We start from the raw sequence: 27,994 nt of genomic DNA, 5'->3' as shown, positions 1-27,994 counted from the left end.
ATCTCACGCCAGCCGCTATTGGTGGCTCTGACCTGTCGCTGTCAAACCGCGAAGCTAATCCAATCAAGTGTTTAAAGGCGAGAAGCTAAGAATAGCGCCAATTACCGCAAAAAGTTTCAGATCTTCAGCGTGGGGCTGCTGGTAATAGAGCAAATGAATGGGGCACCATGTATAGTTAATGTCATTGATGAATTACCTGCCAGAACCGAGCAGCCTTTACTGCGAGGACATCAAAACAGCAATGCGATGATCACAAGGATTACTTTGGATCCGTGCTGGGAGCACTGAAGATAATACAAAGGATCAGCTCGCTGACACAGGCTACGTATGGTACCAGGTAACTCTATCATCTTCATTTTACTGTGCCGTTTGACAGCTTGCTGATTTGAAATGGGTATCTTCATGTTTTCATCATCTGCTCTGTTTATCAGCTGGAGATCTGAGATGGAATCTGGCTCACTTGCTGGCACCTCAGTTGAAAAATCACAGGATTGTAGTGATTTACCTTTAAGAATCATAAAAATGCACAATAAAGCCTTCATATTCAGGCCTGAGAGGACAGAAAAATCATCTTGGTGAAATTTGCTGGCTGTTAAATGCTGCTTATGCTGTAGCCCCATAAACTGAACACTCACTATAGTAGCATCATACCTTGTTTTTATCACAGACGTGGGGATTTATTGTCACTTTATAGTTACAAAGGAGGCTGTAAGAGACCTAGATCCTGAAGAAGCATGTTGTCCTCAATTCCCCAAAATACAGCACAGCTTTACTGTCTGCTTCGAATCATGTGCTTGTCTGCTTCGTGGATCAGCAAGAAGGAGGCTTGTCTAGCAGGGTAAAAGGAATAGTTGTTGACTGCCTCATTAAATCGTGTATTTTCGTCCAAACATAATGAATAAAAGCACTCATGTCAGCAAGGGAGACAAGATTGTGTAGCCTATGCAGTAAAATGGACAAGCCATCAGATTATTAGTTAGTAGACAGGGTTGATTCGAGACAGCAGAAGACAGTGCAATTACATTAGAGGTCTTTGAGATTGAATGGATTTCTGTGCACTCTTTATTCCCACTTAATTTGCATTCAGGGAATGCAGATGTGACAGAAACTAAAAGTTTAATAGTAAAAACGGAGAGAAAATATAAGAGGTCAGACTTCCAAATGTGGCCAAAAGTCACATTGTTGCATGTATGAGGCAGCTCCTTCGCACTTTCCTGCAACACTTGATGGTTTGCTGTCAATATACTTTGCAGCCAGGTATGTGTTTTGGTCCCTGTAGTTCTGTATGTCTTCACTCCAGCAGCTTTACACTTGTAGACAGACCACTTTGAAGGAGCACAGCTGCTAAAGTTTAGCTCAGGACTGGATGGGTGGGTGCACCTGACAGGTTTCCTACTGTACCTTCCTATTCCATCCCTTCTACATCATAACAACAAACCAATATGTAGGCTACAGCATATGATTTCATATTTCTCATCAGTATATTAGTGTAATCACTGATTTAATCCTCACAGTTTGAGTGGTGCATTTCTTTTTTGCAACACTAGAAATCTTGTAAGCCAAGGATAAGTTGAGTTTAAGAGGGGGATTTAATCATGCCTGAAGTAACTGGGTTGGAACAAGCCTATTATACTACTGCACTGAGAGACAGAGAGTCACAATAAAAAAAACAGAGTTAAAAATCACTGTGGTTTGGTTTCACGGCCTTTAGCATTAGTCAAGAATAACCAGTCTTTTCTTGCTAACTGTGTGAGAAAGTTAAACCCATTAAGCCCCTGGGACATGACAGCATGTCCATTTTTACTCAGAGTATTGCTCTTAGAGTTGCTTTAAATGTTATCCGTTGGACATGTAGTAAAATATTTCTCTGATTTTTCTGAACATCACTTTGTTTCAGTGCTACTAACAAAAAAGTTATTGCTAATTTTTACCATAATCTTCCCAAATCATGGCAATTTCAGGTCCAATCTAGCTGAATATTCATCTAGATGATAAATAGAGCTGCACAGATTTGCGACAACATTCAGTCTTTTAAAAATAAGAGGAAGGGGCTTCCTTGTGATGCACTAATCTGAACCAGGCAGACATTTTACTGTGATTGTTTTAGTCTATATGTTTGCATTCAAACAAGAAATTTGTCAACTTAAATCTGACTGATTTTCTAAGGGCTACATGGGTGCACTTTAAGTGTCTGACATACATGTTGGGGGAAAAACAGTGTCTTTCTTAGAGTCGTTTTAAATGTTATTCGTGGACATGTAGAAAAATATTTATCAGATTTTTTTAAACATCACTTTGTTTCAGTGCTTCTGTCCTCTGAGGCAGCTACGAACAAAAAAGTTCTTGCCAGTAATTTTACAATAATCTTTCTGAATACATAGTGAAAAAATGTAAATATAGACCTCACTTAATCAATCCACAGTACACGTTTAAAGAATACTCAAGGCAAGAAAGCTGTTTATAGTTGCGGTAATACCTGCTCACAGTGCAACAACAAACACGGGATCATGACACCTTTGGCGTTAGAATCACAGCTTCCTCAGAACTGCTCTCAGGTCAGAGGAAAGCCTGTTACTAAATGCGAGGGGCAGAGAAAGCCAGAGGCTGACCAATGGACTAAGTCAGTCTTATTAGAGCCCAGAGCAAAGACTTGTCTTTTTCTGCCAAGAATCTCAGAATTAGATGAAGCAGAAATGCATAATGAAAGAAATGAGCGAAGAATTCAGACAGTAACAAATTTGGCACTCAGCAAAGAATAACAGCTGAATATAGAGTGTACATTGTTTACATGTGTGCTGAAAGACATCCACTGAAGTCATGTGTATGTCTGATTTGTATGCAGAAAAAAGAAGTTCTCGTCAGACTATTTGGTTGAACATAGCTTCTAATGTGTGATATGTTGTACCTGTGTGTATTTTGAAGTTTGTATGTATTTTCCATGTGTGACATCCTCAGGTGCGTGCGTGGAATGTGTGCAGAATGAGCAGCACATTTGTTACATTAGCTGAAGTTTTGGAGGCACGAGGGGGACCTCTGCTGGAAGAGGAGGTCTGGTCCCTGCTGCTGGGCACTGCAGAGTCTTTAGTGGATGTCTCTTATAAGGGTAAAGCATTCCACATTACCATCCTCACTCTAGGCTCACATCATGCCTTAATGCTGTGCCCAGGCCATTATCTTATTGTTGTGTAAATGTTAACCAGCATTACTGTTTCACTTAAAGCGACTTCATAGTAAAACTGTAGCAGCATGTACACATGTATATTATAGACTTCCTCTCTTTCATTTTTTTATCAGGTCACAACAATATGTGCAATATCATAAGCCCCACCTCCTTGCTGCTGTCAGCCACTGGTACCTTAGCATTTAAGAACTGTGGCCTATCAGATGAGGTATCCACCTTCACTGCTCCGGAGATGCTGCAGGGCCGTGCCAGCTCAACTAAACCTGCCACAGAGAGGGTCAGTGCAAGCATCTTTATACCCATCCCAGCCCATCACATGACAGCTGATAGCACAACACTACACAGTATGAAGTCACATAGCTGTTTTTTTTCTCTGTCTGTAACTTTAGACTCTGCAGTGACTAGAACTGATCACTGCTGTCATACACTGATGTGTCTTTTTTCCTCTGAGTGCTAAATCTGAGGATGACAGGAGTTGAAGGTCGACTGAGGTGTCAGCTCGCCATCTAGTGGCTAAGCAAAGGAACCACTGCCCTGAAATCTGCACCTCAGAACCATAATTCATAAACTCTCTCTCTCTCTCTCTCTCTCTCTCTCTCTCTCTCTCTCTCTCTCTCTCTCTATATATATATATATATATATATATATATATATATATATATTTTTTTTTTTTTAAATTAGCACTTTTATTATTTATATATAAATATATATTATTTTTGCTATTTTTCTTTCTATATTTGGGTTTAACAGGGTTAGGCAACATTCCTTGACGTGTGCCATATATTCTCAATACTAATACTACAAATTTACTGTATTGAAGACATACATGGATGGAATTGACACCTGCATAAAACAAAAGAATATGTACTATGTCCTTAACCAATACACAACCAATAAATGACAATACATTTATAGAAAAATATTTACAAAATATTTAAGCGATGACCATTTCATTATACAGTAATCGTCATAAATGTGATTTATTAAATCATGCTTAAATTATATATTTTAGGAGATTTTATAGATGTGCAAATTAGCTTGATCATTGGGTCTATTATATCATTTTCGTCCCAATTTGGTAGAACTCTCATTTATAGTTCTCCTGTTTGACCACAAGATGCTGCATGTCAGTATTGTTAGACACTTTTAACGCACAGCTTTGCACATTACCTTAAAATGAACACACATAGCTCGTATCATTCCTGCTCAGATGTAGCAATAACGATAACACTTGATGCTTAGCTCAGGGTTGAAGCAGCTGTTTAGGACAAGTTATTTATGTACGAAAAGTACTTTGTCGGTAATGTTTCATTATGGCAATATGTCTTGTGCGTCTTGTTCCTAACCAGATGCTGGTGTATTCACTGGGTATGACTCTCTACTGGTCAGTTGATTTTCACCTACCTCAAAATCAGGTAGGAGCCGCCGACACAAGCCTGTAGCAGTCTTCCTCAGGACCAACAAAGTCCTACGTCTCAGTTCTTCTGACTCATTTCCACTCTGACCCTCAGCCAGTCCAGTTGAGTGACCATCTAAACAGCCTCCTCCTCAGCATGTGTGAGGACCTGGCCCACCGCAGGGTAAATCTCAACTCCATCCTGGAAGCCTGCGAATCTCAGCTCAAAGCCTCCATCTTGCTGCCCCCCGCCAAAGTCATCAGACAGCTTGTGGAGGAGGTTTTCCATGAATCAGTACGTTCAGATATCTACGTACAGCGTGTTCCTCTCTGCTGGTGTTTCAGCTTCTCTGCATGTGTTGGAATTTAAAGGCATACTACGTGGAAATCTGCATAATGACAAAATATAAAAGTGGTTATGGTTTCTTTTCACCTCAGATGGACCAGGGCTCTCTGCCAGACAGCAACGTCCCTTTGAGTGGCAGGAGTCAGATGATCAGAGAGAGACTTCATGGTGAGTATACATGTTACAGTCCTGATAAACTTTATATTAATTCACTTCTACTGGAAGTGCAAGTAGTATTCAATAAAAAAGGGGGAAGGCTGAGTCAAAATCTTGCAGTTGATTCAAAATATCCATTTTCCTGCCATGCCTTGCAACAAAAAGACAGTGGAAGGGGAATGCTTTCAGAATTATTTTTCATTTTGGGGTCTGAGATTTTTTGCAGGATAAAAATATACTTGAAAAATAGGAGTTTTTGCATGTCAAATAAATTTGATCCAAGTCATCATCTACATGTTTACAAAAAGTAGATACAGTCATCATTCTTTTGACTCAAGACAGTATGCAGGTCAACAGGATTAAAATCTTAACCTAAAGCAAGCCTAGGATTAGGCTCCTGCGAGAGCCAATAATCAGATACTGAATGTGAATGCCCCAGGCTAAACCCTCCACCCGCCTCAGCTCTGTCCAATCATCAGTGTCTCGGGGGAAACCCAGACAGACAGGAATCAAGCATTGCTGTCATCTTCCATCTCTTACCTGGTTGACAGGAAAGCGAGGGCCACTTTCAGACTTCAGCGAAGGAAGTGCTGAAGGGAGAAGATACTCAACGGACTCGGATTCAAAGTCAGGTACGCAAATGATGCAGAGGAAAGCACAACTGAAACAATGACACAGGATAGGAGAACGCAGAATTGTCATAAATGTTTCTTATTTTGTTTCACCTTTATAGGGAGTTTACCTCAAAGACCTTGGAGACAAAGACCGAGAAGCTCTCCCACACCGCTCTACCAGTCTTCTTTAGACAGGCATGTATTATAGGCAAGCACACTGACAATGCAGAATAAAGACATTCCTCAATAGTCATGTGCCATTTGTGCATGCATGTCAACATAAATAAATCCATCCACTCTTCATTTTAACCTCCCGTATTGTCTGTACCAACTTTGAGGAGACGTGACATTGTGTCATTGTTTGACTTTTCCCAACTTGTCTGCACAACTATTACACAATCCGTCCTCCCCGACCCACACCCGCCTCTCTCCCCTCAGACTCCCTCGTGGGGTTCGTCACAGGGACAGCAACTGCAGTTGGCTTGGTAGGAGCCCCCACCATGACATCTCGCCCAAGACATCAGGCAGATCTCACAGTCCTTCCATCACCTTTAGCGAGTCCTCGCTCAGCCTGAGCCAGAGAAAAGCAAAGGTAGGATTATTTAATGTGTACTGAGAGGGATAAATGCAGGGGAAAATGTTTTTCCAGACTGTAAACTAGAAGTGCATGCTCTGTATGATTGTCTGTGCAAGAAGTGACATTTCCATGTTATCATAGGGATTTTAGAGCATAGTTTTTAGCTTTGAGAATCATGTTGAGGATTTAGTGCATGTGCAGAGCATTTAGAAATGCACAAAGATCTGTCATTTCTATTATTGCTTTAGGAATTTCTAAATGCTATTTTCTTTTCAGGCACTGGGACCTGAATTTGTCAGAATGCCGGACGAGCAGCACATCGTTCTTGAGCTTCCAGGATCTATTGTGGTAAATCAATGCTTTCTGGTCACCCTCTGATCAATTTCTATGTAAATTTCTGTTTTTGTCACATTGTGTTCTTTTCTGGCATGCCAAGCTATGTTTATTTACACAATTGCATGCACAGTATTTTTATGTACGTGAGTGTGTCTGTAGGTTTTTTTTTATGTGTGTCTGTGTGTTTGTGTGTGTGCACCACAGTCCAGAAAGGGCCGTTCATGTTCGTCTCAGAGAGAAGTGACTGTAGTGCTGCCTAACGGACAGTACGTGGTGGTTCGCTGTGACACTAAGTCCAGAGCAAGAGATGTGTTTGACATGGTGGTGGCTCACGCAAACTTGGTGGAACACTTTTACTTTGGTCTTGCCTTCCTAGATGGTAAGCGGACATATTATATATGGGACCTAATCTAACGTGACTGCAGTGATTGTACAAAAAATAGAAAATTCAAAACCCAAATTCATTTCAAAACATCCACAGTCTAACTTGTGATAATATTCCATCACAATTGGCGTGATGGGTGAACTTGTGATAATATTCCAGTTTTTGTCTGAATGTTTATTCAAACAAAAACTTTGAAATGAGGTTGAATTTACATCTCTGTGCATGTTTTGTTGTTTCAGTCACTTCAGGATTCTGTGGTTAAAAAGGCTTTTCTTTTGCATTCTGCAGATGATGAATATTTCTTTTTGGACCATGAAATAAAAATCTCCAAAGTTGCGCCTGACAGTTGGAAAAAAGGGCAGATATTGTCCTTTTTGGTGTTTCTTCGGGTCAAATTTTTTGTTGACGACATCTCCTTCATTCTGTAAGTGCAGCACGTATCTGGAGATTTACTCATATGCAGGAATTTTATTTATAGAAACGGGTAGAGGAGGAACACTGATTTTTTTTTTTTTTTGTTGATGTTTTTTTCCTGCTTCCTAGGCACAGACTGACTCGTCACCAGTACTACTTGCAGCTACGTAAAGATATCATGGAGGACAGGCTTTACTGTAACGAGGAGACAGGACTGTTCTTGGCTGCTTTGGCTCTGCAGGCGGAGTTTGGTGATTACATGCCAGAGGTACAGGGGACTGAAAGAAACATGCTCATGATATGCATTTGAATATAAACATCAACTGTCAGCTACAGTTGGTTCTTTTGTTTGTCTTTTTAGTTATACGGGAAGAATTATTACCAGCCAGAGCACTATGTGTCCAAGAGGATGCTGGAAAAGCTTGCTCTGCCCAGCATCAAGGAGGAGTTGCCAAGACTACATGCAAGTCACGCCCAGATGCTGCCAGAAGAGGCAGAAACGGAATACCTAAAGGTAGCCTCACTACTAATGCATCCACTCCCACACAAAAACACACATTCAATTATCCAGTGGCTCACATTGTCATTTGGCTCTGTATTTGTTTTCACCTTGCAAGATGCTAAATTAATAAAGCTCTGTGAACTATCACTACTATGATTTGCTTTAAATTTGATCATGCTTTGACTATTGTCCTTTCTGCAAGTCTAAATCAGTGTTAGCATTATTTGCTACAATTTAAAATCAAATGCATATGCCCTCACAGTTTTAAGGGATGACTCTACAGGCGAATTGAGTGAAATAAATTTGAACTAATCAATTTCACCTGTTAAACATCCCCAGTTTATTACTTAAAATAAGTCAGGTATTTTCTGTTGGAAGGTTTCTGAAATGTTATTTTTGAACATGGAAATTAGGTATTATATATCTAAAAATGCCAAAATTTGCATTCATTTCCTGAACAGAAATCTAAAATTAGATAAGGTCAGCTTTAAAGTTTGTTTTCATTTTGTTGACACAGTAGAGCCAAAGTCTTTTACAGAAGGGATTTTTGATGTCTTTTTTATTACTTCATAAATCAGAAAATACAGCCAGAAAAAAAAATCAATTTTCACCATGATTTGGGGAATAAAATATCCTATAAATCAGGCTGTAAATGATATATAACAGACATCTCTGTCAAAACCTCCTTGATATAGGTAGCAATAAAACTGGGATGTTTGGTGTATGTAAGTGCTACTGAAGAGGAGATTTCTGGCTCAGAGTATAAGAAAAGAAACACAAAGTGAAGTAACATAAACACCTTAAAGAGTATATTGGACATTTTTGAAATATATTAATCTTAAAGAGGAAATGTTATGGAAGCAAAATATCCTAAGAACTCTACATTGACCAGTGTATGAAAAAGCAGTGTTTTTGCCTCCACCTCAGATTGCTCAGCAGTTACCAGAGTACGGCGTCATGTTCCACCGTGTGGGAAGAGAGAAGAGGCCGGTGGTGGGAGAGCTAGTTTTGGGAGTCTGTGCCAAAGGAATCATCGTTTATGAGATGAAGAACCACCTCCGGACTGTCACTAGACGCTTCCTCTGGAGGGAAACTGACACCATATCCACTGGGGTAAAAATAAGTGGCAACCCAGTCAGATTGTGCAATGCGGTATGAGATATTGCTTTGTGCAGCTCATATTGTTCTCAAGCGCTGAGTTAATATATTATGACTCGTGTCTGTCTTTCAGCGACGGAAGCTGATTATTGAGTGTGGAGGGCCCAGCGGGAAAAAGCACAGTTTTGTCACGGAAAGCTCAAAAATAGCACAGTACCTCCTGAACCTCTGCTCTGCACAGCACAAGTTTCATAGCGAGATGACGTCAAGACAGCTTAACCACACTATGATACCAGGTGGGAGAGTTTTAGTGGTGGTATAGAGTGTATTGTTTTGGGCTTTAAAAATACTTAGACATATAAAACCCAATACTCACAAACCTCTGATTCTCCTCTAATTCTCCAGATGAACACATGGATAAGTACATGTCTGCATACAGGGCTCGTAATTTGAGCCTGAAGCGGATGTCTTGCTCAGAGAACATGCTGAACCATGTAGGTCTGACACCCAGACACCCAGACTCCCTCTCCAAGTCCTGTGACGACCTGACGGCCAAGCTGGAGGCTCGGCTCCGGCAGCAGAGAGAGATGAGGAGGGAGATGAGCAGGGAGCTGAACAAGGAGCTGAACGAAACAGCAGACCTCAGGGATGGAGGGAAAGAGCGACAGTCTTGGAGGTAGCCAAGGATGACGATCAGATTTATGTTTTAATCACTGAAAACTTGTGTTGATTTAGATAAACATAACTGTGCACTTGTGTTGTAGCACTCCAGAGCCAATTCCCAGAATGATGTCCAGTGTTTCGCTACAGAAGCAGGATTCTGACGCCTCATCCTCCATACGAGGTGAAAATGTCAACTTTTTAAACTCAGTTCTGTCTTGCAAACACATGCAGATGGGTGTCAAATCAAAGGAAAAACACATCATGTGGAAAAATCTGTATTTGACAGTTTTTTCCTCCCACCTATTTTATTATTTTTTTTTGTTTGTGTCCCATCTGTATGTTTAGATTGGGTTGACACGGTGTTTCACTTTGATCACTATCCTATCTACAGGAGATTCTGTATGGAGTCTACATATTTTCCCATCTATTTGGGTTAAATGTCACAGTCCACATACAGGCAGATTTGGTGATCTGAAATCTCACACAGATATGAATGAGTTTGTCTGCCCCTGTGACTCTGAACAAGCCATAAAAAGCACATGAGTATATTTACAGTGGCCCTTTATCATATGTAAACCATGTGCTTTGCAGTTGATACACCAACACGGACCCCACCAGAGAGAGAGATAGTCTGCGTGACCCTGAAGAAAGATTCCAAACTGGGCTTTGGTGAGTTTATTATGGTGGACTTAGCTGTGAACTTGTTGTATATTTAATGAGCAGAGTGCTACCTGTCTGATTCTTTAGCAGGAGACTTTTGTCTTCACATCCTCTCTGGTCCTGTTTCAGGCTTTGTGATAGTAGGGGAGGACAATACAGGTAAACTAGACCTTGGGATCTTCATTGCTTCCATTGTGCCTGATGGGCCTGCGGACAAAGATGGACGAATCAAACCCGGTACGAAGCGCCGACAATGGGAGCTGGAAACACAGACACTGGCTTGCAGTGTAACGTAGAACATGACATCACTAGAGAGAGAGGCACAGTTAGACTGCACGTGATAACCTATCAGGAGAATTTGCTAATGATTTGTTGATTTTAACAGGTGGACGCCTCATCTCCCTGAACAAGACCAGTTTGGAAGGAGTAACGTTCAGTGACGCTGCTGCAATCTTACAGAGCAGTCCTGACGAAGTAGAGCTCATCGTGTCGCAGCCTAAATGTAAGATCTGCTCAATGCTTCCTCCTCTGTATGCACAGTCTTAGAACCTCGCAAATATTCATAAATCACTGCGTAAATATTACTATGTTTAGAGGTGACATTTCATACTTGTATATGTGTCTTGAGGTCTTTAATCCCCTTTGGCTGTTTTCCAATCAGACACTCTGAAGGACAGAAACAGTTCCTTGAGTCAAAGTACTCTTGGTTTGGCGCTGGAGAGGAGCTTTGGGTCACAGACCACCCTGAGTGGCAACGAGTTTCGTCCTGCCACGGAGGAACTGGAAGAAGCCATCACACTGTCCAACATGGCAACCCCGAAACAGAGCAGGAGGCTTCACATTCCTGTTGTGCGAATACATGACGCCCAGGTTAGATTCACATGGCAGCGGTTACAGATAAGTGACTTTGTTTCCATGGAAGCAACGTTGTCAAAACAGACGAAACACTTAAACCGACACTAATTGCTAAACAGACCATATTAATAGAGCTCAGACAGGTTGTCATCCACAGCATTGAAAAGTGTCACTTTTACACATTTTTTCACATTCTCATTATGCAAATCTATGTTCTACTTTTTTTCCTGACACTTCAGGTTATGGCCTGAATTATTCCTGTCATTATTTAATGTTATTTAGTGTTTTTTTTTTAAATACAAAGTGTCACTAGATCACTTACCGAGCAACAACATGTACATTTAGGTGTGGAAGACACAATATTCATGTGTAAGAGAAACTTATAGTAAATTATTCAATTAGTATATTTTAGAAACTGAAAATTTATTTAATATATATTAAAATAGAGGCTTTTGAATTTCCCTCGGGATTAATAAAGTATGTATCTATCTATCTATCTATCTATCTATCTATCTATCTATCTATCTATCTATCTATCTATCTATCTATCTATCTATGTAAAATATTTCATTTCAAGAATTTTCTTGGTTCCCGTATATATGTAATTTTTACGCAGTAACTTGCAATCTAATATGTCGTCCATTTTCTGTCTGTTTTTCAGGATGCTTGTTCTAGGTCACCCTCTGTCTTAAGTCTTAAAGCAGCGGAGCAGTTTATCGTGGAGCTGAAGAAAAGCAGTGGCAGTCTCGGCATCAGTGTTGCTGTGAGTGAATTGTTTCCCATTTACTGTATTTGTCTCATGTTCTCTATCTTTAAAGATGCATAGTTTTTATTTTCTTAACTCAGTACTAGCACTAGTTTATTCTGTATGGGGCCGTTATACAATACAGCTCTGTCTACATAGAAAGTCTTGTGCGTTACACCCTGTTAAATCCAAGTAAGTCGTGTCTAAACCTTAGTGACCTCATTGCCTTATTGTTAGCCAAACCGATTTACAGGACTTATTGGGAAAGGTCAATATGCACCATGCTACTCTACTCTACACAGCAACTAGGATTTCACCACGCTGAGTCAGTGTGGGTTGTTTGGGTTACTTGAGGAAGATGACATTGACTAATGTCTTTTTTGCAATCTCTCTTGCCAAAAGGGAGGAATTAACACTAATGTACGATATGGAGGCATTTACATCAAGAGTCTGGTGCCTGGAGGGGCTGCTGAGCAGGACGGACGCATTCAGACTGGTAATCTTTTAGTTGTTGTTGCAAAATGTGATCAGGTGGCTGCCAAAAACACAAAATGTTCTGCAAAGGCTGGATTTTATGCACGGTGTTCACTCACTTATTATTATTATTATTATTATTATTATTATTATAAAAAATTACATGATGAAAACTTTAAAATATATGCCACATTCATTACAAACCTCACACAAAGGTGCAAGATTCTTCCACCTCCTTATATAGAACATTAAATAACTGAATGTGGGAAAAAGAATTTTACCCAATGATGAGAAAGGCTCTTAGAAGTTGTTTTATGGTATTATTATTATTATGTCAGTTATGTTAGTATATGAGTGGGCCACTGGAGCCGCTGTGTCTGTTTCTGCTTGGTTTCTGCTTCAGTGAACAGGAACAACTTAGATTTGTCGACATGCCCATCAACCACACACTGTCACACACGGTCTTACACACACACACACACACACACACACACATATGCACGACACACAAACCGTTTATGTATTGATGTTACTAATGATGATGAGATTTGCGTTTGTGCATATGACAGGTGACAGACTGCTGGAGGTTGACGGGTCCAACCTGAGGGGCGTGACTCACCAACAAGCTGTCGAGTGCCTGAAGAGGACCGGGGAGGTATACAAACACACATGCATGCACACGAATACACACATGCAGTAAAACACAAATGCACACACACAAAATCCCACTTTCTTCTTTGCTGATAGGATTGAGACAAGAAAAAAAAAACACACTACACAAGTAGTTTTAATAACCTGAACTTAGTTATATCAAGCACAGCTGAACCATAAAGCAGTGCTCTCACTGACAAACTAAATATGAGGTTATCTCTTAATTACAAGCACTTGCTGAATCTTTAAGACCTTTCCACTTTATTCCCAGTAATGTAGAGAAGCTTTCATAATTAACTTCATTGAAAGCTGATTATAGGTATCCAATCTGATCCTGCACATTGTTCTCTGCACCTACTCTGGTGTGTATATTCAAGCATTAAACTTATAAACGGGGTGCATGTGTTTCCATCCGTTGTTCATAGGTGGTGAACCTGCTGCTGGAAAGGGAGCCTACGGTCATCTTGGAGCCCAGGCCAGACTCACCCTGCCTCCCCTTGGTCCACAATACATCACAAACACAACCCCCCAGGACCGAGGTCTCCATGGAAACGACCTTGAGTGGTCGATCCAAGGGCTACAGCTTTGTAACTGATGGTGAGAGGGGAGAGGAAGGGGCGCTTACTCTCACGCACAAAAAAAAAGGCACACAAACACACACACACACTTGCACACATGGCTCAGAGGTGACTGTGAGTCATCTGACAGCTACATTGTGGTTGCTGTCAGAGTCATCCAGGGTTGATGCTGCCTCAGTCCCCTGAGACTGCATCCACTGAAACCTTGAAGCTGCCTGTTCAGTGGCTGAGCTGAGCTAAAAGGACAGTTCCTCATCTGTACAAATCCTTCCTTTCTCTACTGTAAATGTTAGAAAGAAATGCGGGGGGAAATGCAATAAAAGAGGATTGTCATTTATGATATTGCAAGACTTCCCCTAGAAGGATATGTGTTTTGGTTTTGATCACAATGTACAAAATTGCTGCGTGCATTACAGATTAAAGATTACACAACATGCATTAATGCTCCAAGATTTGCCTCCATCTCATCTCTTTCCTAGAAAACACACACGAAGTGGTCCTAAAAAAGAGTTTGTCTGGCCTCGGCTTCAGCTTTTACATCTCACATCTGCACTCGGGGCCAGACAGAGGCAGCGTGGTCCGCATCAAACGTCTGTTCCCAGGTCAGCCTGCACAAGAAAGCGGCCTGCTGCGAGAGGGAGACGTGATTCTGTCTGTCAACAAAGAGCCTGTCAAGGATCTCTCTTACCAGGTAGGGTTAATATGTTCATACTAGTGATTTTTTTTAATTAAAAAATAGTGACCAGTTTGATTTTTTTTTTTATCACAATTAGCACAATTTGCTAAAAAAGTATATAAACCTGTGTGCTAATAGCAGCACGAGGTAATTTCTTACCCGAATCCACATGAATAATTGTGAATGGGCTGCTAAGTGTAAGATCAACACTAGGGGCCCTGTTCTTTCTTAAGAGCCTGGTCGCGTCATTGGTTTACTAATCCTTTAAGCCCACAGTACCAAAAATAGCAAGCCGGTTGTGTCATAGTGTCTATGTCATTTAATCTTATACTGTCAAGGAGTTTAATTGTATAAGCAGATGCTTTTAAATGCAAGACAATCAAATAGATGTGAACATTTGGAGACAAACTGGGTTCAGGCCAAACTTTCTTGCACAATCACACTTTTCTGTCTTCTTTCAGAGGGTTTTGTTCTTGCTACGTGGAGCTCCGTCTGAAGTTCACCTGTTGATCTGCCGACCAGGTCCTGGAGTTCTGTACGATGCAGATAATAACACACTGGTAAGCTAATGTCTACATAAACCGCTGTACAGATGGTGATCCAGACAGACTGCCTCACTTTCTGTCTGACGCTGCAGAGCCCTGCACTGTTCCGTGAGGTTCGATCTCGGTCGCTGGACATCCGACTAGGAGAGGACTACAGCCAGCTCCTTAAGTTTCAATATGATGACAACATACGCATCCTGAGGCAGCCCCCCAACCAGGAGGAAGATCTGACCAATTCAACAGGGAAAAGCCCAGAACCCCCTGCAGCTTCTCAGCTCCCAGAAAACCAGGAGAATCAGGAAGGTGAAGTGCAGACCAACCAGGCTCTTCCATCCCCTCCTCGGTCACCACCCTCCCCCACGTCACCTACATCTCCTCCGTCACCAGTCTCGCCAGTCTCACCCGCCTCGCCGGCATCACCCGCCTCACCTGCGTCGCCTACATCACCTACATCACCTGCATCCGGCTCTCCACCAGCAACAGCAGAGCCAGAACCAGCTGCTGGGAAACCAGAGGAACAACAAGAAGTAGAAGCAAAGAAGAAGAACGAGGACCGAGAAGAGGAGGTTGCAACGACATCAAACTCAACTGTGATGCTTATGGACGTCTGTCCTAAGACTGCTTCAGGCTCTGTATATGCCAGGTAATGTATCAGATGTAGAAAACCATCGTAATATTGCTACATAAAGAAAAAGGAAAAAGTTTGCACTCTACTTCTGTCTCAGAAAATTGAGCCAATAAATGTTGTAGCCATTTCTGCAACATGCAGTTGCATTGTAGTTTCAGCGGCTCTGATCTCAGAACTCAAAACTGTTTAAAAATATACAGCAAAATACTGCTGTTTTGCCAAGTATTGCTCATGTTTCTATATTGTGTATTGAAATAATAAAGTTATATTTGAATTCTAAAATAAAGAAGACTGATTCTAAAATTCTGTTACAGTAGTTATTTACTCTAAAGATGTAGAAGGCCTGACTAGTCCGTTGTTATGTGTTGTTGGGCGTTATGTGTGATCTGTCTTAATTTTAAGGTTAGACATTTTGAAAGTTTGGGTGAATTATAAATTATTTTGGTGCGTTATATACATTATGTTATGTTTTTTTCTTATTCTGCAGTGGGGTCAGAGAAGAGGCAGATGGAAGTGTGACTTACTGCCTCATGGGAAATGGACTGACCATCATGGCAGATGAAGAATATCTGACTATCAGCTCCACACTGGAGCCTCCTCACAGTCTTCCCACCAGCAACACTCCAGCAAACATCCTCCCAGCGCCTGGCTCTCAAACCTCCAGCGGTTTTCAGAGTCCAAACCTCAGCTCTCATGTCTCCCCTCCCACCATCTTGCCCCTCAACCTCTCGTCCGACAGCATGACCACTTGCTCCCTGGCCCACCCATCTCAGCCGCTCACGACTCAGCCCCCGAAAACCAAACACCACCCTATCCAGCAGGGGCTTCTTCCAAGCCACTACAAAGCCATGTCCAAGAAAAGCCGACCTCTGGTGCCTCCACCTCAGCCTCCGCCCCTGACCCCCATCACAGCTCAGATAATCTCCTCTGTGCCTCCCTGCACCAGCCCACCTGCCCTGACGCTGCCCCCTGCAGCGCTGCCCACTACTGCCCAGGTCCACACGCCGCTCAGAGAAGAGCCTGAGAAGAAAGAAAAGGAGTACAAGGACGATGATGAGGATGAAATGGATGAAGAGGAGAAGGAGAGTCGTAGAAAGGCAAGTCGGGTCCTGTTTTAGCCTCACTTTTTCAGCTTTGGTTAAAAAAGACATCTTTTCATCAATATTAGTTTGCAGCAGATTTACACATTTTTAATATTTTGAAAACATTTGCCAAAAGTTAGGCAAACACTTTAGATTTCTGTCAAGTAAACTGTGATTAGATTATCTTACTTGAAACTGATACTGACACAAATACCAACCAATGTCAAATCAAAGGGGTATGTTTTGTAGAGTCAAAAACAATGGTGGAGTTTCAGTTTTCATGTTTAAGTTGTTTAATGTACGTGTGTTTTTAATTTTGATGTCTCCATGTATTTGAATTCACATCTAAACTCTTATTCTAAAACATCTCGCTCCCCAGTTTACATACACACTAGCTGTCATGGAACATAGCACGATGCAACACGTTTATTCTTCAGAAGTCACTCAGGTGGCTCAATGTGGTTTTAGTTTGAAAGTGAAGTGGTTTAAAACTGATGTAGTAGTAATTTTTGGTATTTATTCATATCAATTTGTATAGTGTTTGCACCTTTGTACCAAACAAATATCCATTGTTTCTTGCCTGACAGGGTTTGGTTAAAGAGTTTGAGCTGACAGTGGTTCTGACCAAGTCCAGGAGCGGAAGCTTTGGGTTTACTATCACCCGAAGCAAACTGGACAACTGCTACTACATACAGGAAATACTGGACAACCCGGCGAAGGCAGATGGACGGCTGAGGGCAGGAGACAGACTCATCACTGTACGCACGGATTCACACGTCGGCACATTTCAAAACAGTCTTGCTGAGTGTCGACTGTGAGGAATTCATTCTCTGCTGATTTTTTTTTAAGGTAACTGGGCATGATGTTACCAGTGTGGCAGATGATGTTGCCATGACGATTCTCAGATCATCTCCAAGAAGACTGAGTATGACACTGGGGAGGGCAGTCAGCAACCTGGTGGCTCCGCCTTCCTGTGACAGCCTGCCTGATATTGTTCTCTACAAGACACCATCAGGACAGCTGGGTGGGTCATTGGGAATATTTTCACACATTTCATAGACACAACAGTCACATATCAGTCAGTGTTATTCAAATGCGTCTCTCTGTGTGTGTCCTCTGCAGGAATAAAGCTGACAGGTGGCATTGGCAGCAAATGGCAGGGCATCTACTGTCTGGAGGTGGTGCCAGGCTCCCCGGCTAGCGAGGAGGGCAGCGTCCAACCTAATGACAAGATCCTGTACATCTGTGGGAGATGCACCCTGGGAATGACCCTGGAGGATGCCGTCAAAGCCTGCGAGATCGCCCCGCGTAAAGTGAAACTTAAAATCCTCAGGTACGAAAGACGAGAGTGACAGATACTCAAATTGGTGTTTAGGTGTTTGTTTTTGTGAATGACTCTACTGTTTGTGTTTGTCACAGAGAAGACCAGCCGGTGACCCCCAAGGCTAAGTGGAATGGTAAGAGCTTCTCAAGGATTTATGATGTGGTTTCGCCTGCTTGAGTAAATCCAATGACCCACAGATAGCATAGTTTGGTTGTTACACACCATATATGCACTGATGATTGCCTAGATACCTGATATGTTTGTGCTCAGCTGAACGATGACAATCTAGGTTCAATCATTACCAGAAAGTGTTACAGTGACTTCTGTGAAACAAGGGAAATATTTGTCTCTGCATTTTTGTAATGTGAAAAAATCGTTTCCTTGTGCAATCTATGATTTTTAAACAAGTTTTTTCTTTAATAGGCCTGTTTGACTGGAAAAAAGATAGGAAGTTCTTTGCTCGTTTTGAGGAGCCAGTCTCTCCAGAGAAAGAATCTCCTCCTGAAGATGGTGAGTTTTTCCTTCCCTTTCTCCTCATTTATTCCTCTATTTATCTCCGAACTCCCTCCATCAGCATGTTCTATCAGCAGCCATAACTGGTTCCCTTTCACCCTTTTCCTTGTTGTCCCATTGTGTGTGTGAAGCCGGAGCTCAGTGCTGACAGATAGTTTCTCTTTGCAGCTGTGTGTGTGTGATCTGAATGCTGACAGACAGATCCTGGGCTCTCACAGCAGGATTAATAATTAGCAAGCCTCTGGCCCTCCACTGGTGTATTGGACTGCAAGGCCAAAAGCATCTCTCACACACACACACAGACACACGCACACGCACACAGTCACAGCCATACAGACAGTGGTCTATAGGACAGGTAGTTCAGTTGCCTGGTGACAGTGCATGCAGCGGTAAGGGACAGTGAAGAGGGTCAGTCTGAAAAGATCAGCCTTGTTCACCTGTCATAGAAGAGACGCACCCATCAACACTTCACTTTCAAAATGGCCGAAGAGGTGGGAGGTTGGTGTGTGTAGTTTTTTTTCTTTGTGCCTATTTTGGAAATTTCATTGGCTAGAAATGGTTGCATAGATGGGAATTAGCACAGAAGAGAAGTTCTACTGTTAGATTAGAGCCAGAGGCTTATTTAGCAGTAAGTGGCTCGACTAATATTCTTTGAAAACATTATACTGAGTGTAATCACTGGATTTTTTTGGCTGCTACTTCATTGATAACTCATGTCTTTTTTTCAGCTGAAGCTGTGTGTAGGACTGCTGGAAAATTCAGATGTCTCTCTCTCACCCAAGAACAGGATGTAAGTTTCCAAACATGTTTTTTTTGCAGTGTGTGTTTCTAAAGCTGCACATCTTTTGAAACATCCATCGAAACAAACGCTGTAACATGAATCTACTGCATGTCAATCTGCGAATGCACTCTCTACTGGGGCTTCATTTCTGCATGCATGTGCCTGCCAGGCTACCTCTATAGCTGATTTGTGTATTCACAACATAATGGCAGGCTTTTTTTTTGTCGAACATAATGTGACCCTATAAATAATTTGTCAAAAAAATGACAGCAACAGTCTGCCTCACCGGTCTTCTGCTGCTGACTCCTCCATATTCTCTAGTTTTGAATTCTCGTCTCTTTAGAGTTGCATCATGCAGGTGGAGTTCACTAAACCAGAAGGAGGAGGCCTTGGCTTCGCTTTGGTTGGGGGAACAAATGGCAGCATGCTCAGAGTGAAGGAAATATGCTCTGGTGGAGTAGCAGAGCAGGACGGTCGGCTGAGAGTGGGAGATATTCTATTAGAGGTAACAACACATCATGCATCCTGACTGTTTTATTACGTCCATAGTGGGGAAAACCTTGATTGTCACTGTGTGTTTTCTAGGTGAATGGTGTGATTGTGTCCGGACTGAGCCACAGCAAGGTGGTGGATATTCTGCGTAAGGCTGAGGGTACTGTACAGCTCACCATCTGCAGAGACATCCTGCCCCTGACCTACTCTGAGGCACCGACGCCACCCAACATGTCCGCGCACACTGAAGCTATTTTAGCTGAGCAGCCAGCTCCTGTATCCAGCCCTGATGCCTGTACTTCACCGGATGTCATGCTGAACAGACCAGTCGAGTGCCTCCCTGGTACGATCTCTGAAAACTCCTTATTATTATCATTTATTTGTAGGAGATGAATGGTCAATTTGGTATAGACTCTGTGAAGCTTTTTATATTTAATTACTGAGACAATGCTCTCTTGGTCTCTGAACCCTGAGCAGTTTTGGGGATTTTAGTTATTTTCACTGACTGTGGCCTCATTTTTAACGGCAACATGAATTTCTGCAGCATCATGGAAACAGCACAATCATGACTAGAAGTAGATATAATTAAAAAATTTTTGTGTATATATGTTTCAAAAATTGACAAAACCTGGGATCAACAGGTATAACATTTTCCAAGTGCCCACAGGTGTTACCAGTACTGGAAAAAAACTGTACATGCTATAGATACTTGACTGTTTATATTTAAATTTTATTTCCAGACTTTTTTCCTATCTGCCTATGAAAGCACAGCCTGCAGTTCAGCCCAGTTCAAGTCCCTGAATTTGTTTGCTACATGACTAGTGGTCACAGCTGAGTCACTAATGGCTTTTTGGTTGGAGTCTTGTTAGTACAAATGTTACATTTTTGAGGATTTTTTTAAATCACTCAAGCAGAATTAAGTGATTTTTATGAAATATTGCAATTTCATGCTTAAATTTATTTAATTTTACCAGTTATTTATGAGCTGTTCAATGACCACCAGAAAGTTAAATGTACAATTTTTTTTTTCCTGGTTTTTACAGTTTCAGTCTTTACTAATTGGTTTAATTTTGGCAATTTTTGACATGATATCATGTCTGTCAAACAAACTGGCTAGTTTTGGGGTTCAGAAGTTTAATGGACATCATTATTAAAATGTAGAATTTTTTTTATTTTCTTATTTATTGAGTGCTTCAACTACTGTTTCAGAGGCAACTTCAGACCCTGTGGTCAATGAACCAGAGGTTGTCCTAACTTCGCCGCCTCCTCCACCTCGCCGACTGACTGTCGTAACAGATGAGATTTCAGTTAAAGAGGTAATGATGGACACTGACCCACACTTAAACCACAGTCTAATAATTACAACATGAATACCTGTTTTAAATAAAATCACACCCCTCCTTACCTCTTTACTAACATCTACTACTAACATCTTACTCCTCCTGTCTGTTGCGTCCTGTGGCTGTTTGTCTGTGGAACAGGAGAGTTGTAACAGCACCCCTTCTCATCAAGCTTGCTGCCCATCCCTCAATGTCACTGACATGTTGCATGGAGCTTCTGACAGGTAGTAACATCCCAAACTACTCTCCTCTTGTATTGTCTATGTGTTTCCTCTCCTCTCACCCTTGTCCACCTCCTCCTCCTTCTTCTTTTGTTGGAATTTCATTTTTAACCATAAGGAGGCGGCAGAGAGCAATAAATAAAGCAAGACTCTGTGATAAATGCTTATGGGTTGTGAACCCCAGTGAGACAGAAAATAGTGGAACAGTTAGGAAGTGTATAGTACTATTCTCTGTAGCCTCGAAACAACAGGTACAGCAGCAGCAAAAAGGTATTTTAGCCTCTTGTCTATACTGTATTTTAGGTGGAAAAGTCGCAGGGAAAGGAAGCTCAGCCTTGCATGATTTCATCCCCTCCCACCGAAGAATAAAAATGGTCTGGTCTCACCCCTGCCCCCTGACTCCCCCAGGAAACAAATTGTGACCAAACTTTTGGACCAGTCCTGCAAAGACATCCGGAGAACCCAGTCAGATGGCTGGAGCAGCGAAGAAGATGATGATGTATTTGACGCCGCAGGTCAGGAACTGACCTCCCTCCAAACAGGTGTCTGTTTGTCTACTCTACTACTGTGTCGATGCGACAGAGTGAAAATTTTGTCTAAGCTGGGCCATAAAACCATCATTTGTGTGCTTTTTTTCTTTCCCTCAGGCCCACCCATAGTGTCAGAGGAGGAACTGGCCAGTCTAGCACTCATTACTCCTGCAAAGACCAGCCAGTATTCAGGCTCCAGGGTCAAAGCTCTCATCCAGATTCTGCAGCATCAGCTGGACCAGCAGGAACTGGTCAAAGAGTTCATGGTGTGTATATGTGGTAAAAATAGATGTGCACATTTATCAAAGGGTGATTCTGAGATTAGTCACTGTGAAGCCTTGGAAGAAAAGCAACAAAGATGCACACGCACACAGAGATAATCAACATTAAAACTTTGAAGGTTATTTTAATTAGAATTTTTTGTTCTTTTTGTTATTGGACTCATGTTGTTTATTTCAGGCTCTGGAGCATTTGAAGCCCTCTGACAACTGTCTGGTGGGAAAAGCCCCTGAAAACAGAGACAAGAACCGCTACAGGGACATCCTACCTTGTAAGAGGATGGTTTTTTTTTAACTTCCTCTGGCTAGAATGTAAGACTTTCACTTTCTCCATTTGTTCAAACCCTGCGCTTTATTTTATGTTCCCATCTCTGAGTTATTTTATTGGTCGGCTAAAGCTTGTAAAAGCTGGATACTCACAGACTTGGCATTTATGGGAGAGCCTGTTTGTTGGCACTTCTCTTAGTCACTCAGTTTAAGCTGACTGTAAGGTCTTTACTGAAGGAGGCGAAAAGACATTTGTTTACAACACTTAAGTAATTTCTGCTCAATAAATTATGCCCCTCATGAGCATCAGTAATTCACTGGAAGCACACTCATAATTTTCTGCCAAGTAGTGATGACGAAGATCCTTGTAATTATCTAGGATTTATATTTTTAATAAAGGAAGCAGCATCAGGAGTAATAATTACAAGCTGTGTTATCATTATGGATTTCAGTGGATAAATACAGAGAGATAGAATGTGTGTTGTTGTCTCAAAGATTAATACAAGAGATGTAATTAATGTAAAATTAGCTGGAAAACACACACATATGTGCACGTGCAACATGCACATAAGCATTTCCTTCTCAAGCCGAGTGTTCAGGGTTGTAATGGGTCAGAGTTGAGATGAATTAGGGTGATGAAAAGAGCAGTGACCCCCGGTGGAATACTACTGCACCTCACCACATGGCTTGTTGCTTGTTACAACTGATGTTTGTGCAAGTAGTCCCGGAAAAAAGCTATTTACCGATCCAATCCCACAGCTTGTAGCTTTTAACTATTTTATTTAGAAAGCCAGATTTCCAGTCTGTGGCTTTTTTTAACCTCACAAGCAGGCGGTGCAAAACATTCCTGCCTCACTCTGGTCTATCACTCCTCTCATCACCAACAAACATCTTCACAGCACGGGTTTGTTGAACTCCAGGCCTCAAAATTGTTTACTTGGCTGCTTTACATAATGTACACTTCGTTTGCTCGCTTTTAGCAATACAAGATATCCTTGTTTGCTGTTTATAGTCAAAAAAGACAATTTAATATTGAGAAAACATAAAGGATATCTGCTTTTTTGTTAGTGGGAGGTTAGAGGTGTAACTTTTTATTTCAGTTATGAATTCACACTAAGCTTACCTCTCATAGATGACAAAACCCGTGTTGCCATTGGAGAGAACCAGGACTACATCAACGCCAGCTACATCCGCATGCAAGTCGGAGCTGAAGAGTTCTTCTACATCTCCTGCCAGGGCCCCCTGCCCTCCACCGTGCAGGCCTTCTGGCAGATGATCTGGGAAAACAAGTCTGACGTCATTTCCATGATGACCCAGGAAATAGAACGGGGAAGGATCAAATGTCACAAGTACTGGCCCGAGAAGCTGGGTGTGCCTCTGAACACTGGCAGGTACCAGCTTCACCTGGAGAACCAACAGTATCTGGAATACTTTCACATCAAGATCATCCGCATGGTAGAGACGGAGGTGAGAAGGAGGTGGAGGGGGTCTACCTGACTGAGGACTTGGCTGCAATATTGTGTTTTACTGTAAAACTTTAATGTGAATCTTTTTTTTTTTAAATTGTGTTCTTCCAGACTGGTGAGACTCACTTTGTTCGTCACTTGAAGTTCACACACTGGCCTGACCACGGCGTGCCACACTGCTCCGAGCAGCTGGTTCGCTTCATCCGCTACTTGAGGGCGGTGCACCACAAAGGGCCTGTCACTGTGCACTGCAGTGCTGGCATCGGGCGCACAGGAGTTCTCATCTGTACTGACATTATCCTCAGCCTCATTGAAAGAGATTTGCCTGTGAGTGGAAGCCAGTTTGACAAGTTTATATTAAGTTTACTGAACCATTTTGTAGTTTTTGTAGTCCGAACTCAAATATCGCAACAATTATCGGATGGATTGGTAATACATTTTTACAGCATTTATGAAACATTCAACACAAAACAAATCCTTCTGACATTAATGATTAATTTGTTTTTAGTCAATATCTGACAAGTATTAGTGGAATGCTATTCATTTTGGTACACATTGTTTAACTATGCTGCTAAAGTCTTCTACAGCATGGTTACCTCTCAGCTATTTTAGCATCTTACGTACGTAGTTGTTATGATTAATTAGTTTTTTTAATTGAACTGAATTGAACAATATTCACGTTCCAATCAGGATGGGTTCTAACAACTTTGGCATCTCCTGACTTTTTGTCTAGTGACGCTATCAGGCCATTTTTGTGTTATTATCTAGTACTTTGATTTATAAAATAAGATAAAATATAACTTCATTAATTGATAATCGATTAATGCAATCATAAACTGAGGAAACTTTTTTAAAAATTTAAAATACACAAATACACGGAGAGCAATTCTGGCTTGCTACTGTCCAGAATGGCACACCTGAAAAATCTATGGCTTAGCCTCTGCTATTGTTTGTGTTTACTACTTAATTGCATATATTTGCATGCTGACACGCTAAATACAAAGATGAACATGATAAATATTTATGCCAAAGCACCACCCTGCCACAGTACAGCCCCATAAATCTGACATCTCTATGGACTCTCAGTTTTGTTCATTTATTATTGATATTAGAAGTAAAATATGGCTCTGGATTTCATGCATGCCGTAGTGGTGCCTCATTGCCTTCTGTCTCTGTCTACAGATTAATGTGAGCGACATCGTAAAAGAGATGAGACTTCAGCGGCATGGGATGATTCAAACCAAGGTCAGTGTCAACAGAAAGGTTACAGTTCAAAGTTCAAGCTTTAAACAGAAGCGGTTCCCAAAAGCTAGGCGTTTCCTTTGTCGCTCTCTTTCAGGAACAGTACCTCTTCTGCTACAAAGTCTGGTTGGAGGTTTTACAGGGGATTTTACAGCTTCACGGCAACCAATGGCAGCCAGAAAGTCCCAGAGACCACAAAGTTGTTTGAATGTTTCCACCTCCAGTTCACCTACCTGTAAAGCACAGGCTGTGTATGTTTGACCATGTGCAGTCTATCACAGCATAGCGATCCACTGGTGAGACCTTTTTCTTTGGCTGTCCTTAGTTTAGTTTGCTATAATATGAAATCTGTATTCTGTTTTGCTACAATGACTTCAACTTTAATTTTTTTGTCCGTATATGTGTTCTCGGTGCTGTGATTATGTCAATTTAATTTAGATCACTGAGGTTGTTTTGCCTTTTCAGGTTTAGTGATTTGCCTTCTGTCTCAACTATCTGTTTTTTATTTTTATTTTGTGTCACTATTTGATTGTATCTCCTTTATTTTTCTCCACGTCTTTTAATTTGCAAATTGCATTTATTTTTAACACTCATATTTGCATGGAATCTAAAATCTGGTAATATTCGCATCTTTTATCTGGCAGCAATGTCATCAAAGTGCACAAGTATAAGATCATCAAACCAAAGTTAGTGTCTGTCTAAAACCTTCATGTTTAACATTGATTAAGCATTGTGTTATCATTTCATTTAAGTGCATTTGTACCCTGGGGAAAGGGGCAAAAGACCATTATTGATTTTTCAATTCATCATCTAAGGAAATGAAAAGAATCAAGTGCCTTGGAAAGACACGCCCCACTTGCTCCATATTGACCCGAGGCCACTTGTCACAAGCGGTCAGGGACGGAGAGCAAGAGACTGATTTGAAAGCACCTGACGGTGGTTAGATTGAATGTGCAGCTTTCAGTCTCTTAGTGGTCTGAGGTGGACATTTGGTTGATCCAAACCAGAGGAGGATTACATCTCATCTTTTAGTTAGTTACTGTAAATTGTAACTTGGAAACAGTGTGATGTTTGCACACCGCCTGTCAATCTTTTTTTGTTTGTGGGCTCATTTTATACAAAACACTATCACAAGGAAAGTTTTACTACACATTATCATAACTTGCGCATCCTAATACAGATAAAGAATGATTCCACATAAAATAAAAAAAACATTTTGAATAAATTCATAAATTTTCACTATTTTACTAAAATTTGGACTAGGCATTAACACTAAGTGTTCAGATTTTTTTTGTAAAACGTACAAAACTGATTTAAATGTAATGTAATTAATTAGTCGCTGGGCTTTTAAGTGTAACTTATGTGACAACATCCTTTATCTGTATTCCATAGCTATTTTAATACAAACTCAGCCAAAAATGCAAAAAATATTAAGAGGTTTACAAACTTTCCATTTTGCCACTTTAGAAAACTGAACAAAGCAACAGAGCTGCATACATCTTCAAGTTACAGATCAAAGATGATTTATAGCTGCTGGTTTGAACCTCAACCTTTGGATGTCACTGCTTGTGAGCTTTGTTCATTTAGCTGCTATCAAAGACACACCAGCTCTCTTATTGCATGCAGACTCTTAAAGTACAGATGTCTTAGCTTGGAGTTTGACCGAATGACTTGATCAAAATGTGGAATGTAACAAAGCAATACTCTCCATGAGGAGAGGGGATCAGAATGTCAATTTCTTACCCGATAGCATCTTCCAAAGCGTTTGGAGCATGTTGGTAAGACATATGCTGTACTGTACCTTTGCCATGTGGATGGCCATGCAGAGCCATCAGCCTCTGTACTGTGTATGCAACATCTTTTCACTCAGTGCTGGTCGGTTGGTTTCCAGCGACAGCTAACCCTCTGTTATGTGCAAGTTCATGTTCTCTTTGAGATCCTGTTGATATGTTTTTCTTCCTCAGATCTTGGGAAATGATTATTCTTGAAAGAACAAACTGAAGCACATTTTGCATTCATCTGTGAAAATGCATCTTGTACAGTCAAGCAAGTGCTTATGCAGTAGCATTGTGAAATGTAATAACCCTTAATTGCACAACTGCTTATTTATGCTAAATTAATATCTTGTCACTGTACCAGCCACTATGTAACCAATAACTGAGAACAATGTAATACCTCTCTCTTTAATTAAACCCTATTCTGAAACTTGTTTGTGTGTTATACAACACATTTTACCCCTTGACTCCGAACACAACATAATTCAAGTTGAACAACGGAACAAGACCCAGCAGAGTGGGTTTTCCCTGACGGCACACACAGAACAGAGAGCCGGAGGCGGCCCTAAATCTAATTCCACTGCGCCCCCTCTCCATTTTTACTGCAGGGTATACTCCCTCTCGGGTTTTACTGCAGGGTAAATAAGCTGGTCTCACAGGGGTCTTTTGTGACAGCATGGAAACCCCTGGAAACACATTGCACGCTCCGCACACATATAAACTTGATGCTGGGGAAGCCACAGAGCAGATTTACTCGTTCACTTTCTCACCACTCTCTCTCGCCGTCTACTCCCACTGCCCTTGTGTTCTTTATCTACAGCCGCCCCACTCACACACATACACAAGCCTCCAGTCACCCACCCTCCTGCCTCCTATTTCTCCTTGCTCCTCATCTCAGAGCCCTGTTATTGCTGTAAGTTATGGCAAAAGCGACAGCAGCTCAAGTTATTCAAGGCCGTTTTATAGATGTATCATTTTATCAAACAGTCGTCCATTTAATTTTAAACCTCAAGACATGGGAAGAGTTACTGACTGGCTCACTGGCGTAAAGGTGAAATTGAAATAAGCTGGATGGTTACTGTAAAATCTGCTGTGCTCCAATGTCAACATGTCCAAAGGAAAATAAACAAAGATCACAGCAGAATATCTTCTCTACTGTGCACATGCACAGTCTAATAATATCAGGAGCATGTAGAGCTACGA

The 27,994-nt window shown here is 41.3% G+C and overlaps 1 protein-coding gene across 6 annotated transcripts; it reads left to right on the top strand.

Moving 5' to 3' along the window:
- Positions 1–107: 107 nt before the first annotated feature.
- Positions 108–27,225, top strand: ptpn20 (protein tyrosine phosphatase non-receptor type 20). Of its 6 annotated transcripts, none has more exons than XM_023283713.3 (47): positions 108–337; positions 2,956–3,103; positions 3,295–3,458; positions 4,531–4,596; positions 4,693–4,872; positions 5,016–5,091; positions 5,631–5,711; positions 5,813–5,888; positions 6,132–6,285; positions 6,547–6,618; positions 6,811–6,985; positions 7,280–7,415; positions 7,535–7,673; positions 7,767–7,919; positions 8,835–9,020; positions 9,139–9,301; positions 9,411–9,681; positions 9,770–9,849; positions 10,260–10,337; positions 10,458–10,565; positions 10,714–10,830; positions 10,990–11,198; positions 11,845–11,946; positions 12,331–12,424; positions 12,972–13,057; positions 13,479–13,650; positions 14,111–14,322; positions 14,769–14,867; positions 14,945–15,495; positions 15,968–16,577; positions 17,150–17,320; positions 17,412–17,586; positions 17,685–17,895; positions 17,982–18,019; positions 18,310–18,396; positions 19,128–19,189; positions 19,524–19,685; positions 19,766–20,015; positions 20,882–20,988; positions 21,154–21,236; positions 21,642–21,775; positions 21,881–22,029; positions 22,223–22,313; positions 23,441–23,775; positions 23,886–24,101; positions 24,957–25,019; positions 25,114–27,225. In XM_023283713.3, exons 2-47 carry the CDS (start codon positions 2,980–2,982, stop codon positions 25,222–25,224), a joined length of 7,179 nt encoding a protein of 2,392 aa, XP_023139481.2. In that variant the 5' UTR covers positions 108–337; positions 2,956–2,979; the 3' UTR covers positions 25,225–27,225. The 6 variants fall into 6 exon arrangements, with proteins under 6 accessions (XP_023139481.2, XP_035810307.2, XP_035810306.2 ...); XM_035954414.2 differs by having other exon boundaries at positions 8,835–9,059; positions 21,642–21,748; XM_035954413.2 differs by having other exon boundaries at positions 8,835–9,059.
- The last annotated feature ends 769 nt before the right edge of the window (positions 27,226–27,994 follow it).

Source organism: Amphiprion ocellaris, chromosome 16 (assembly GCF_022539595.1).
Source record: "Amphiprion ocellaris isolate individual 3 ecotype Okinawa chromosome 16, ASM2253959v1, whole genome shotgun sequence".
In the NCBI taxonomy this organism is placed as follows: Eukaryota; Metazoa; Chordata; class Actinopteri; family Pomacentridae; genus Amphiprion; species Amphiprion ocellaris.
This window is presented reverse-complemented; position numbering and strand designations above follow the sequence as displayed.

What these genes read in the sequence shown, in the direction of transcription:
- ptpn20 (XM_035954413.2), top strand. Translation starts at nt 2,980, where the DNA reads ATGAGCAGCACATTTGTTACATTAGCTGAAGTTTTGGAGGCACGAGGG. An exon ending in CAGTCAGATTGTGCAATGCG is followed by an intron (nt 9,060 to 9,138) that starts GTATGAGATATT and finishes TCTGTCTTTCAG; the next exon opens with CGACGGAAGCTGATTATTGA. An exon ending in CTCTCACCCAAGAACAGGAT is followed by an intron (nt 19,190 to 19,523) that starts GTAAGTTTCCAA and finishes TCGTCTCTTTAG; the next exon opens with AGTTGCATCATGCAGGTGGA.